General features: G+C 38.3%; 1 protein-coding gene across 2 annotated transcripts in view; it reads left to right on the forward strand.

The window, feature by feature from the left end:
• MYOM2 (myomesin 2) overlaps positions 1 to 12,667 on the forward strand; it is a 79,594-nt gene extending 66,927 nt beyond the window's left edge. For both annotated transcript variants that reach the window (XM_075049258.1, XM_075049259.1), the window contains 7 exons: positions 2,609 to 2,647; positions 3,327 to 3,432; positions 6,100 to 6,263; positions 6,585 to 6,621; positions 6,750 to 6,772; positions 7,635 to 7,690; positions 11,719 to 12,667. In XM_075049258.1, coding sequence (XP_074905359.1) covers positions 2,609 to 2,647; positions 3,327 to 3,432; positions 6,100 to 6,263; positions 6,585 to 6,621; positions 6,750 to 6,772; positions 7,635 to 7,690; positions 11,719 to 12,063 — 770 coding nt within the window. In that variant the 3' untranslated portion in view covers positions 12,064 to 12,667. The remainder of the gene's footprint in view (positions 1 to 2,608; positions 2,648 to 3,326; positions 3,433 to 6,099; positions 6,264 to 6,584; positions 6,622 to 6,749; positions 6,773 to 7,634; positions 7,691 to 11,718) is intronic.
• The last annotated feature ends 671 nt before the right edge of the window (positions 12,668 to 13,338 follow it).

Genomic DNA, 13,338 nt, shown 5'->3' on the forward strand with positions numbered 1-13,338 from the left:
CTCTTTAGTAATCTGACAGGCAAGAAATGAAGTAAGTTTCTAATCAGACAGACACCCCCTTTTATGTGAGATCTTTTGTAGAGAGCTCTTTCTCTCTCAAATTTGTTAAGCTTTAATGTCTACAAACCCCCCTAAAGCATCAAAGTGCTGAATATGTTGATGTGGGTCTGTCTGTGGGGACTGAGAGTTATTTTGATTGTAAAATCATAAAGCTGTATTGTAGGTTAACTCCAGTAGGCAGCTCAGCCCCACATAGCTACTCGCTTCCCTCCCTGCCACCAACCCTGGTGGGATGGGGAAGAGAACTGGAAGGGGAAAAGCAAGAAAACTTGTGGGTTGAGATAAAGACAGTTTAATAGATAAAGCAAAAGCTGTGCATGACGGTAAAGCAAAATAAGGAATTAATTCACTTCTACCCATCAGCAGGCAGGTGTTCAGCCATCTCCAGGAAAACAGGGCTCCATCACATGTAATGGTGACTTGGGAAGACCAAGACCAAAACTCTGAAAGTCTCTCTTCCTCCTTCTTCCCCCAGCTTTCTATGCTGAGCATGACGTTCTATGGTCTGGAATATCCTTCTGGTCAGTCAGGGTCAGCTGTCACGGCTGTGTCCCCTCCCAACTCCTTGTTCACCCCCATCCTCCTTGCTGGTGGGGCAGTCTGAGGAACAGAAATAAAATGTTTTCACGCTGTGCAAACACTGCTCAGCAATAGCTAAAACATCCCTGTGTTATCATCAACACTGTTTCAGTCACAAATCCAAAACACAGCACCATACAAGCTGCTATGAAGAAAATTAACTCCATCCCAGCCAAAACCAGTACAATCTCCACCCCTCATTCCATACAATTTATGTCATGTTCAGGACTCACACTATCCAATACATCCTCATTAACCACCTCCTCCATTCCTGTCCTTTGGTACATACACAGATATCATTCTCTTAGTCTATGGATTTTCAAGTAAGGGGTATCCTGACCACTGGAATAAACAAAACGTACAGTAGTTCTCCATCTTGTGGTCAGGGGTCCTTCCAGAGACTATACTTCAGGTATGGTAAGATGGTGCTGTGCTGCAACTGTAAAGAGAAATGCCTATTTAGAGAATTCATAGTGTCTAATTCTGTGGGTCCAGGAAGCTTTGAAAATGTCAACCAGCAAAACCACATGAACTGCAGTGTTAAAACGAACAGTGGGTCTCCTAAATGGTGGAGTTAGCCTTGAAACGTAAAGGATAAACAGAGAAGTTTAGCATGAATGGGACCCTGGAAGACTGCATATTTTATGGGGCAGGTTAGTTCAAGCTCAGGATGCATTGGCATTCAAATGAAAATAAATGCAAATAAGGGTAAGAGAATCTAGTCTAAAATGCACTGATGGTAGACATTTAAATAAGGTTTCATATGTTATCAGATATCACAGTAAGCTACTGTAATTCTATGTATATTTAAATTTGTTCAGTGAAAAAAAAGTTAGTTTACTTCTGAGTGTATAGCAAAGACTGATCTGTTGCCAACATAAATGATTTTTACTCAACTTGGGCAGAGAGAGCTTCCCTGGGCTTCTTTGCTTAGGTCCCACCAACTAAGCCAAGGTGAACCTGGATTCATCCCACCTGCATGTAGACATTTGACCTAAATAATGAATATTATTTGCTGGGTCCTAATAGAGGGAGAAAGGCATGTTCAAAAATTAACTCAGTTTACCAAAGTTCTTAACATTTTTTATTTTCAGCAGGTTGGGGAACTACCTGAAATAAGAGGAAAAGATGAATATCAGACTGAGTTCTTAAGCGATTCATGTCCTCATGTCAACATGCCAGTAGAAGCATACTGGAGTTTGCAGACAGTTACAGAATTGAATCACGATTTATTTTAGCAGAGACAAAAAATGTGCAGATACAGATCAATACAGACCAAATATACAAGTAGTGTTTTCTGAACTTCATGCATTTTGCTGTCTTCCCTATTCATAAAAATTCTTCAGCCTTAAATATGCATTCTTCAGATTTTGGTGCTTCTTTCTTTCTCTTTCCATCTTACACAATGACACTGAATAGGATGCTTCTGCTATGAAAGAGTTCCCTGCTCTTCTGCTGTTCTCTCCGGGGTTCTCCCTTTCTGCAAACCCACCGGCTCTGTGATATTTCAAAAGCTTGATATGATACCTGTTTTCTTTCACTTGCTGTTGAAGGGGTTTACATTTGTCAAATGCCAACCTACAGGGAGCAGGTGAAAACTGTTTTCACCTAGAATGTGATAATTTCTCTTTCCCCTGCACTCTCCTCTGAATGTGAACTATCTAGTTTTAATGACCTTTTATTGTTTCTGGCCTGAGGGATACAAAGACAAAGATTTGACAGCAGACAGCTGACTCCAGACACAGCAGAGATACTGAGTGACACAGCACAGAATTCATATGCTGTACACAGTCAGTCTCCAATTTGTCCCATACACCTGTTGCAATTTTAATGGTTTTCTTTGCCTAAGGATGTGAAGATTTCCCATATTGCTTTAATTAAACTGAACATAACAAAGCTATATTCGGATTGGATTTTGATGGTACATTTTCTTTTTTTTTCTTTCTTTTTTTTTCTTTTTTCTCTTCAGTGTACGATGATATAATTCTGGCATTGAGCCGAGTCAGTGGTAAGTAAATGCTGTCTTGGATTTTCACGTAGGTTTTTAATGTTAAAGTCATCTAAGCCTGAGGCAGAAAATTTTTATTGTAAGTGGGAAATCTCTGAGAGTCATGATGCTTATATTATTATGGACATGTTATTAAGTTTCTGAATAGGCAGTTGACCTTGCTAATTGACACTATTAAAAGGGAACAAAGTATTATTCCACCTGGATTGTTTGGTTTAGATACTGTGACAATGTTGTAGCAATAATTTTCTTCCAACATCCCACTGGTAAGTGAACCTTGATACAGAGAGAAGGAGATTCTGATCCTGCTCCCAGTGAGAAGTTGAGAGTCATTCCACTGAAAGAAAAGGGGTTGCAGAAGAATAAATTTTTTGTGTAATTAGAATCATGACACTACTGTTTCACGGCAATTACATGACTAGCTTATTGTTTCACAATGGATCTTGCTAGTCATAATGCTTGTATATGAGAATAAAACCATAAACTCATACTGAACTTTTACCTGATATAAATCAGCAGATCTCCTTTGAGATGCATGACCAATTGTCTCTTTGTGGTAGTTGAGAATCATGGCCCACATCTTGAATTTTTCTTGTCCTGACAGTACAAGTAGTCCATTTGACAGTTTCCTGTTCATTCCACTATCCTGTTTGATCTGCATATGTTCTATTTTACACAGGTAAGTCAGCCTCTCCACTGAAGATCCTTTGCACTGAGGAAGGAATAAGGCTCCAGTGTTTCTTGAAGTACTACAATGAAGAAATGAAAGTTAGCTGGTCTCACAGGTAGATGAGAATATTTTTTTCAATTTTATTTGAGAAAAAATTTCATCTTTATGTTTTACTATTTACTATTCTGTGGCATTCATTTAGTAACTGGACCACATTAATTAATTTCTCTTTCCAGCACTTCATATTCTCTTTTCACATAGTATATACAGTAAAAGAAATTTTAACAGACTTGTTCAACACGTATCAGGAGGGCTGTAACAGCCAGGAAAAAAGAATCTACAGTATTCCAGCCTCTTATTCAACACAAGACTGTTTGTTTTCCACTGTATTATCTCATTGGTTCAAAGATAGCAAAATACTCGAGCATAGTTTTCTACTCAGAGCTGCCCTTTTCTTTAAATGGATGAAATTCTCCTCCAATACTAGGTGAATAGAAAGGATGTGCTCTCACAGTTTAATAAAAGCTTGTATTAAGAAAGATTTTTTTTTTTCAAACTGATACAGTCTTAAGTAACCAAAAATATTTTGATTGTGTTCCTCTTCTTTGAAAAGATACTCAGTGGGGCACAGAATACTTCAAGAATAGCCCTCAGAGCTGACAATATGACCAGAAATGAGCTTTAAAGTTCCCAATAGTTTTCCACCCTCATGTTACATTAATCATTGACTGCAGAGGCACTCTCTTCATCTGTGTATTTACAGTTAAATGTATGCTCAAATACTTTGCCATGTCAGGCCCTCATTTGTTTGAAACCACAGGTAAGGTTTGGAAGGATTTTAAAACTCTTCAAAAGGTTTCAACTTTCACATTCCTTGATGGCCTACAAAGATGACACACAGTGAACTGGTCTGACTTGGACAGGAAGAGGCTGGTTTATCAGCATGTTGTCATAGTTTTGCAATGCTGCCCAGCCCTTGATTTCTATGAAGACAGGAACACAAGAAAAGTGTCAGTGATCATCAGGTTCAGGGAGCTCAAGAACACTTCTGCAAGGATGTGCAGCTGTAGTCAGAACTCAAGCTTTGTATTCAGTAAGTTCTGCTCCTTCTTTCAGTAAATATGTTACTGATATGATGGAAAGGAAAAGAAAAATATTTTTTGCCTCTGCCTTTTACTATATCTGCTTGAGTTTTAAAAGTGACTTAGTCCGTTCTACCATCCAGTTCATAGAAAAGTAGAACTAAGAATGCTACATGGCTAATAAGGAAATATCCATGTGCATATTTATATTTACATAGACACCTCCCCCCTCCTAATATTTCAGATTTTATAATGTCTTGCACATTGATTGTCTTGAAGATCATTGAACACAGATTTTGAACAAATAAAATTTCAATTCTTCCATGAATACAAAGATTATAAGCCAGAGTTGTTAAAGCTAAAACAAAGACTGAAACAAACAAACAAACCACCCAACCTCCCCCAGCATCTCCAAACCTCCCTGCTCTTTTAAATGGGGTTCTAGCAAATCTTTTCTTGGAAAAAATGAAAGTCTGGACAATACATGTTTTTTTACCATTGTCTGCACATCATGAAACATACCATGTAAATTTCTAGCTAGCTTTGAATTATCCATTATGCTGCATAGCAGGGAACATAATACAAGTCCTAAAGCCAGCATGCATCATCCACTCATGGCACACTGGGGAATATTATATGTAGTGTTTTCTAATACATAGTAGTTTCTATCCAGGTATCTAATTTGGTACGCTGAACTCAATGTAGTCATCTTACAGAAAGGGAAATAGTAAAAATTCCTTTTCCTCATCAGAGTAACTCTCTAGCTATGAAGCCAAATCAGCCCTGTCTGGGTGAATAAAATAACTGATCAAAGAGAAGCTAATGCTGACTTCATCTATTAAAAATTCCAGCTAAACATGCTTGGGTAGGAAGGATGAAAATAAGTATTTCTTTAGTTAATGAGTGAAAGAGGACACTTCTCTTCAAACCATTGAAAGTGATCTGGTTTGCATGCTCTCATTAAATAGTTTCTTCTATTTCCACTCTTCATGACAGATTATGGACCAGATGAACCCCTGATGTGAATCAGTAGGGCATTTCTTATATTAGCTTAGGAAGTGATGATAAGTCAATATAATGCCACTGGTTTTTAAAGACCTGTTTATTAATTATCTGCAGTTAGAATATTTGCTTCTTGTCTTGTTCTTAAAAAACCCCAAAACCCCCCAAAGGTGTATTTTGACTTGATGCAAGAATAATAAATTCTATGCAAAACTTTTATTGTTTTGCTAATTGATTTTTGAAGTTAATGAAAAATAAAGATATTTTTCCTCATTAGAAAAGGTTCTTTGCCTCTAGTTTTCTATTCTGATGTATTCTATGTTAGTATGTATGAAGTGTACAGAAGCCTAAAGTCATGCACCATTTTCACATACAGACATGAATGTGCATATAAACACAGATGATTGTGTATGTGGAGAGAAGGAGAGTGAGAAGTGGGTGAACAAATGAATCTTTGGAATGAAAGCTCAAGCTAATTGTTTCAAAGGGTTTCATACCCCCAATAGGAAAAGAATCTTCTGGGAAATTGCTCCCATTAGTTGCAATTTATCTTTAGTTTAGGAATAGTATGTTATCCTTATATCCATCTTTTTATCCATATATCCTTATCCATCTTTTTATAGATGATCTCCTATGGAGAATATACATGAAAAGAATGTTCAAACTATTTTTTTTTTTTTTTTTTTTTTTTCCCCCAGGGAATCTAAGATTCCTTCTACTGAAAAGATGAAGATTGGAGGTGGAGAGGATGTTGCCTGGCTGCAGATAGTTGAACCCACTGAAAAGGATAAGGGGAACTACACCTTTGAAATCTTTGGTGACAAGGAATCCTACAAACGCACACTTGATCTGTCTGGGCAAGGTAAATTTATAAGACCATATGGCAACTTTTCATGGATTAAACAGAATTTACTGGCAATAATCAGAGGAATGACAGTAAAAAGCCTTTGGTCAGAACCAATTGTAGTTTAGTTGCACAACTGTTATGATTTTTTTAGTCTTGTATCTGTTTTCACCACCAGTGGCATTGGGTTTCAGGGATTTGGTTTCCCATTTCGCTACTGTGTAACCCTGTACTGATTTTAAAAGAGCTTTAACATGAGTATGTGTTTAAATGTTTATACTGACCCCAAAGTGCAAGTTATGTTCATGGACCATAGCGCTCTCAATTGGTTTTTTACAGCTTTTGATGATGCATATGCAGAATTCCAGCGACTCAAGTAAGTGCTACATCTTTTGCATTTTAATGCGGTAACAACAGTCTCATTACTTACAGAAAACAAAAATTATTAATAATTTCATTAATTGCATTATTTATTTCTCTTCCTCTCTTCCTCAACAATTTTAGGGCAGCTGCTTTTGCTGAGAAGAGTAAGTTTATTTTACATTTTATCAAAGGTGTTCTACAATGTAGTCTAGTGTTCTCTTTAAGGCATCCGTCATGATATGCTGCCATAGCTTTCAGAGTTTTGTGGCTGCAGTAATTCCCTGTTAGCACATAACACTGCAATAATAATAGTATTTTGTGGATTTATTTGTTTCTAATTCCAATGGAAACCCACTAAAAGCTTTACACATTTTGCAAGCCTCCACTGTATCTTCTTGTGTCTGCAGAGGTTTTGTGGCTGTGAGCTTCTGGGTGTCATACAAGGAGATGTTGACTCTGAAAGCTGCTGTTGATACTGAATATTGAGATCTACCTATTAAGTAAAAAATTACCTGCTAGTGCCTGTTGGGCAGAGCTTGCTGAGACACTGACAGTGGGGAAGCTTGTTACTGTTAGGTGCTGTAGGAATTCTGGTACTTTGATATCAGTTCCCCTGGTAATGACAAGATGCTTCTGCCCACAAAGAGATTGGCAGAACAAATTTTCCTTAGATCTTAGATACCACCAAGACGCTGAAAGCATCCTTCTTGCTTTGCTCTGTGCCCAAAGCACAAACTGTCAAGCTCAGCTGTAGCTTCAAGGTTGTTGTATGTATCAGTTTAGAATGCTATAGCACAATCTCTGCTAAAAAAAGAGGGGACCATAAAACACATTAAAAAGAAATAACACAAAACATCACAAAAATTGTATTATTTTACGTCATTTAACCAGGAACTACAGTTTGTTTAAAGATAAGTCCAAACAAAAGCTGCGACTAATATGACACCACGTTATAAAATCAGTAAGAAATTAGTAATTTTGAGGTCTAAACTTCACATGGTTCACATATTTTTCTTTAACTCCTAGATCGTGGTAAAGTCATTGGTGGTTTGCCTGATGTCGTTACTATAATGGATGGGAAGGTAAGGATAATTTTTGTCAATGAGTCATGCTGACTGGTGAGAGGTTTTCTTTGATGGCAAAAGGGAAGGGGATGAAGATGATTTTGTAGAAGCTGAAAGCAGAAGGAGGATAATTTAAACTACCAAATGGTAGTCATTTAATTGAGGCACATGCAATTTCTAAGCAAGCACAGGTCCCATAAGATGACTATACGGAGAAAGCACAGCCTGATTCAGTTCTTAGGCAAGCAAGGTCAGCCTCAGGAGGAGCTGGTCTTGCACTGATCATGTAGAGGCTCTAAGTTAACCGCATACTCAAATCTGGGCTGCCTTTCAGCTCTGTGTACTAAGCAGAGCAGTTCAAGGGGAGAGTCTACTCCTGCCCTGTAGAAGAAACTGAAGAGGCAGGAGGAAGCAGCCACTCTTTCAGAGCCAGTATAACAGAAACAAAAGTCAGGTCCCATTCTCCAGCATGCTAGACATAGACTGTTATGGCTGGTAAGAGTAAAGGAGGGTAAAGAACCTACCTGGGCCAAGGGGCTAAACTCTCCCCTCTTCCTACATATTGGCAGATAGCCCCATTAAAATATATAATTATGGGAGATTGAAGGCCTGTGAATACACACATTTTTTGACATCAGTAATAACTAAAAGCCCAGATACAAAGTCAAAATTGGTCAGTCTTTGCAAAGTCCCTTCCTAGGTCAGCTTGACTGGTGGAAATGAAATTTCATGATTCTGACTGGTGTCCCTCACTGGGATTTTTGTCATGGTGGAGCAGGACCTCATGCAACCTCAGGCCAAACTCTCTGGATACTAAGATGGAAGGACAAGACTATTTGAGCTGCTGTTAGTCCTTACAGGTGTGAGGAAGTAATGGAACTTGGTCTCTTCATTCTGGGTGTGAGTGCCAGACTCCAGACACCCAATCCTTCAGTCCAGGAAAGACAAATTCTTTTCATTCTTCCCATGCAGACAGCAAGTTCTTGTCTCTTTCTCCTGAAGCAAATCATCTTCTATTGGGTACCCCATCCTTCCCTATGCAGAGAAACTTAGGTCTTCAGTCTGGGAAGAAAAATAACTGAAAGAGAACAGGGTAAAAAAAGAAAAGAAATCTGCAGTATTGTGCACGGTGCAGAGGAGGTACTTGGAAATGATTACCAAGCACTTACAGCACAAGAACTAGGGAATGCCTAATTACATGGTCTTTACAGGTTTAAAGAATCAAAAAGAAGTATTTTTTCAAGTGGTTCATAATTAATTTGTGCCTTAGTATCTTAGGCCAAAATAGATTTGGGTCCAAAAAAGAAATAGGCAATATCATGAAAGAAAGTCCAGCAGGGGCTATTAAATACAACGTTCTTGATACAACTTATGCTTATAACAGGTTTAAAAGCCACCAGATTTTGGAAAGTAGGAACGTATACTGGGAATAGGATCACACTATTCATCTTCTGTATTTTTTGTATGCTTTCTTAAGCAGTTGCCTTTGACATCTAAAAGAGCTAGATGGACTTTCATTCTGACTGACTATAGCAGATCGGCTCATGAGCCAATGTGACTCTTACCATCTGCTGGCTATCCAGAGCATGTTGATTAGGCTGTTTACATCTCTTGTATGAAGTGCATCTTCAGACACTACGGCTGTGTTGCTCTGTGTGGAAACTTTCTTATCACCAGAGTAAGAGGTTGCACACAACCCTTCCAAATTTCTGTGTACTTGGCCATTTTCTGGATATCGAGGAACAGTCTCTTTAGAAGGATTGGGGAACATGTGGTCCTTGGAGTGGATGCTGAAAGCTGCTCAACTCTGGACCAGAGAGAGATGATTTTCCTCTTGGCCCATTCCTTTCTTTGTCTCTAATGGGTGTTCACATGAGGTGCCTTCTTCTTGTGGTAGACAGAGGCACCTCAGAGCAAGAAAGCTAGTCTTTTAGGAGGTTAGGTGTAAGTCACTCTATGACCAACATCTTAAACCAGTCTAACTGTAAGGAAACAGCCTGGTGAAGTCACCCCTGACAGCATGCACAGACGAGCTGCAGTTTCCTCATACAGTCATGCCCTAAAACCTACAACCTTAAGTTAAGGAAATGCTACATAGTGCATTTCCAGAAGTAAAAGCCTTCAACGGAGACCTAATCGTGTGAGGATTAAATAGCTGAATGTGTGAAGAGAAAATCTCCGATTCCTGAAATCAGGCAAAACAAAATGCATCACAAGGCAGTGAAACTTTAAAATCACCTCTAAGTTAAATATGAACAGGTACCATGCAAGAGTTGTGTAAGTGCAAGTGTGGGAAGTAACTATAAAAAAAAAAAAAAAAAAGAGTGGAGAGTTTTCCTCATGCAATGGGATGGTGTAACTACACAAATATATGGACACAAGACAAAGTTTTACTAGTGCTTCTTAAGAGAATATAAATGATTTTAGGTCACATCTATAATTTAATAAATTAGAACAGGCCCAAATGATCTAAAATGACTGTGGAATAGATCTGTTCTCTAGTAAATTTTTAATGTTAACTTATTAAGACTTGATTAATTATTATGAATTAATTATTAATTGCTCTTAAATGAGGTTGCTTTTGAGTGCAATAGTAATGAAATGTTGCCTGAGTTACAGAAAGCAGAGTAAGTTTTAAACTCACGCTATTAGACATCAGTTTGGTTTCCCAAAATTTTATTTTTGTGTTTGCATCATTACTCCTTTAAATATTTTACAGTAAGGCTAGTTCCTATAGGGTCTTAGTTAACTTTACGTACTACATGGTATCACTTCTTTGAGAGTACTCACACACTTAGGTTGTCACTAGATTGGACCCAGTGCATATAAATCTTCATTCAAGATTCCCCTCGACTTTGGAGGCATGTAGTATGCAAGACTACTTCTATTTGTGAACATACAGCACTTCTGATCACTTAAAATTTCTTCCTCTAATTTTTTTTCTCTGTGTATATCACACCTATTCAGTCATTATCATTCAAGAAAAATATTGCACAAAACCATGCATATATGCACACAGACAGACTTTCTCTGCTCCTTCTGGGTCAGGATTTTTTCAAAACCTGAAGGGGCATAAGGAGGGGAGGGAATATAAGGAAGCATTCTGGTAGAAACTATCAGTTTTGGATTGTTCATTTTTTTAAATCTCCCCCCCCCCCCCAACACAATCATGCATATGTGAAATTTTTAACATGACTTTTAATTACCTAGGGCAGAATTTTTGGCAGAATGTGTTTCAAGCAAAGGTGGACAAAGTAGGCACTAATCAATGCAACTTCTCAAATGATTCTTTCATTTATTCTGTCATCACTGTACCTAAATACTTAAAGTTTACATAGATATACATATGGTGGCCAAAATGGGGTTCAGCAGTAGCTATATAAAAATTTGGATGAACAACCATGAAAATTTTGTGGGCTTCTTCAATCTCCTTCTCTTCAATGGCCTACTAGGTCATTTCAGCTATTCTCTGAATACATTACTCATGCATGTAGCACTTTTACAACATTTATGTATTATTTATTCTTCATGAAATATTTCCATTTTACTAGTCAGCAGCACCTGGAATCAATGTCCAATGTTTCATGTTATGTAGTCTATTTTTAAGTGATTTTTTTTTTTTTTTTATCATCTCAAGCAATAACCTCAGGAGGCCTTGGCCAGAAAAGATTTGTTCAGTTCTCCTCCCCGCTGTGTACAGGGAAACTTCAAGGATGTTTTTAAACCTATCATTGCCTGAACCTCATGTCAGACTAATGGGTTGTCAGGAGTCTCCTGCAGGCAGGACTGCAATGACAGTCCAACTTACCATCTTCAGACACTGTTACCCCGAGGCTATTACTGCATCACAGTCACTGGTAAGATGGTGGAAGGACTGAATCAAAGGAAAAAAAAAATTAGGAACTCTACTTTTCAGTCCTCAAGAACATGATACCTGCCTTACTTCAATTAACTAGGAATAAGAAGTGCCTGAAAGCAATACTGAGAATATTCTGGTTAAACAAATCTGACTGATCCTCAAAATTACTTCTTTTTTCCTCCCTTAGACGCTGAATCTGACCTGTACTGTGTTTGGAAATCCTGACCCCGAAGTGATTTGGTTCAAGAATGACAAGGTCTTTGAACTTAATGAGCACTATGTGTTTTCACTGGAACAAGGGAAATATGCCAGTTTAACAATCAAGGGAGTGACCTCAGAAGACTCAGGCAAATACAGCATCCATGTCAAGAACAAGTATGGTGGGGAAACAGTGGATGTCACTGTAAGTGTGTACAGACATGGTGAAAAAATGCCTGAAATTAAGCCCGGCCAGCTTGCTAAACCCAGGCCAATACCACCATCAGAAGAAGTCCTCAAACCTGAGGGCAATGCAAAATCCGCTAAGAAGTAAAGGTTGACAACTACGTTTGACAAACAAAATACAATACATGAGCTGTAGTTGAGGTATTCCCCCATGTAACTAGTTGGTAATGTCCAAAGGGAAACTGAGCTTTTACGAGTTTGCTTTAGGGAGGTAGCTGTGCTATGGTGCTGTACACATCTGCAACAATCTCACTTGGAATACATGTAATAGGGTGGGACTTGCAAATAGCAAAAAACCAAATGCCTGCCAGACGTTCCCATATGCAATAGCAAGTTGCACAGACGTACAGCAAACCTCCATTTCCCCCTCCCTAATCTTCCACAAAAAAACCCCAAACCTACCCAACAACCTTCTGAGAACAAATGTCCCATCAGTAAAGATAGTGAACTGCAGTTAGAAACATATACAGAGATGGTTCCTGCTTTGCTCCACACACAGTCCCTTTGGTTTTGAAGCCTCTGATCCTTTAAGTCTAGTGGATAGTCTCTAATTAGTAGTGATACTATTGTTTTATAGCGTGACTTTATCTTTAGTAGACTTTTACAAATGTTCACTGTTTACTCATTGAAGCATAGGTCACATGGTTGCATTTTGTTTTTCTTGCTTTGTGCTAATAAAACTTTAAAAGTCACCTTTGTTACTCACTGCTCTGAATCACACCTAACTAGTTCTGTTTACTCTCTTTCACTGTTTAATTATTGCTTATTGCAAAATTTCACAGCTGGTAGCATGCAGACTATCGACTTTCAATAAAGAATGCAAATTACGGTTAATCACAGTCACTGGGTGGCACTTGCAACAATTTTTACTCTTTACAATACACATCAAGACACAAGCTTAAACTGGTACCAAAAGACATGTACACAATTCAGTCACTTAAGATAATTATGTTTTTGATTCTCCTCTATCCAAAATGAACAACAGAACTCTTCCATGGATGAAGTGATGTTCTGCTAGGCAAAGACTTCAATATATGCTTATCATGAAACATTGAAATAGAACAGACTTCAGTGAGATTACTCACATATCTGTACATGATTGAGTGTTTGCAGCGGTGTCTTTTTCAGATCAGGTTCTCTGTTCAATAAAAGTCCATTTATCTACCTAGATGAACCTCTGTGATTTGCTAAGCCACTTCCAGCAAAGAGTTCTTCTAATGGTAAGTAACACTGGTGATACAAACATCTCAGATGCGGCCCTCCTCTCTTGTGACTTCTCCCAGTCTCTAGGATAAATGCAAGGAAAAGGGAGCACAGTGGGAGACGGGAGCTTGGATGAGGGGTGGCCTGGAGAAATGGCACT

This window comes from Buteo buteo, chromosome 17, assembly GCF_964188355.1.
Source record: "Buteo buteo chromosome 17, bButBut1.hap1.1, whole genome shotgun sequence".
Classification (NCBI taxonomy): domain Eukaryota; kingdom Metazoa; phylum Chordata; class Aves; order Accipitriformes; family Accipitridae; genus Buteo; species Buteo buteo.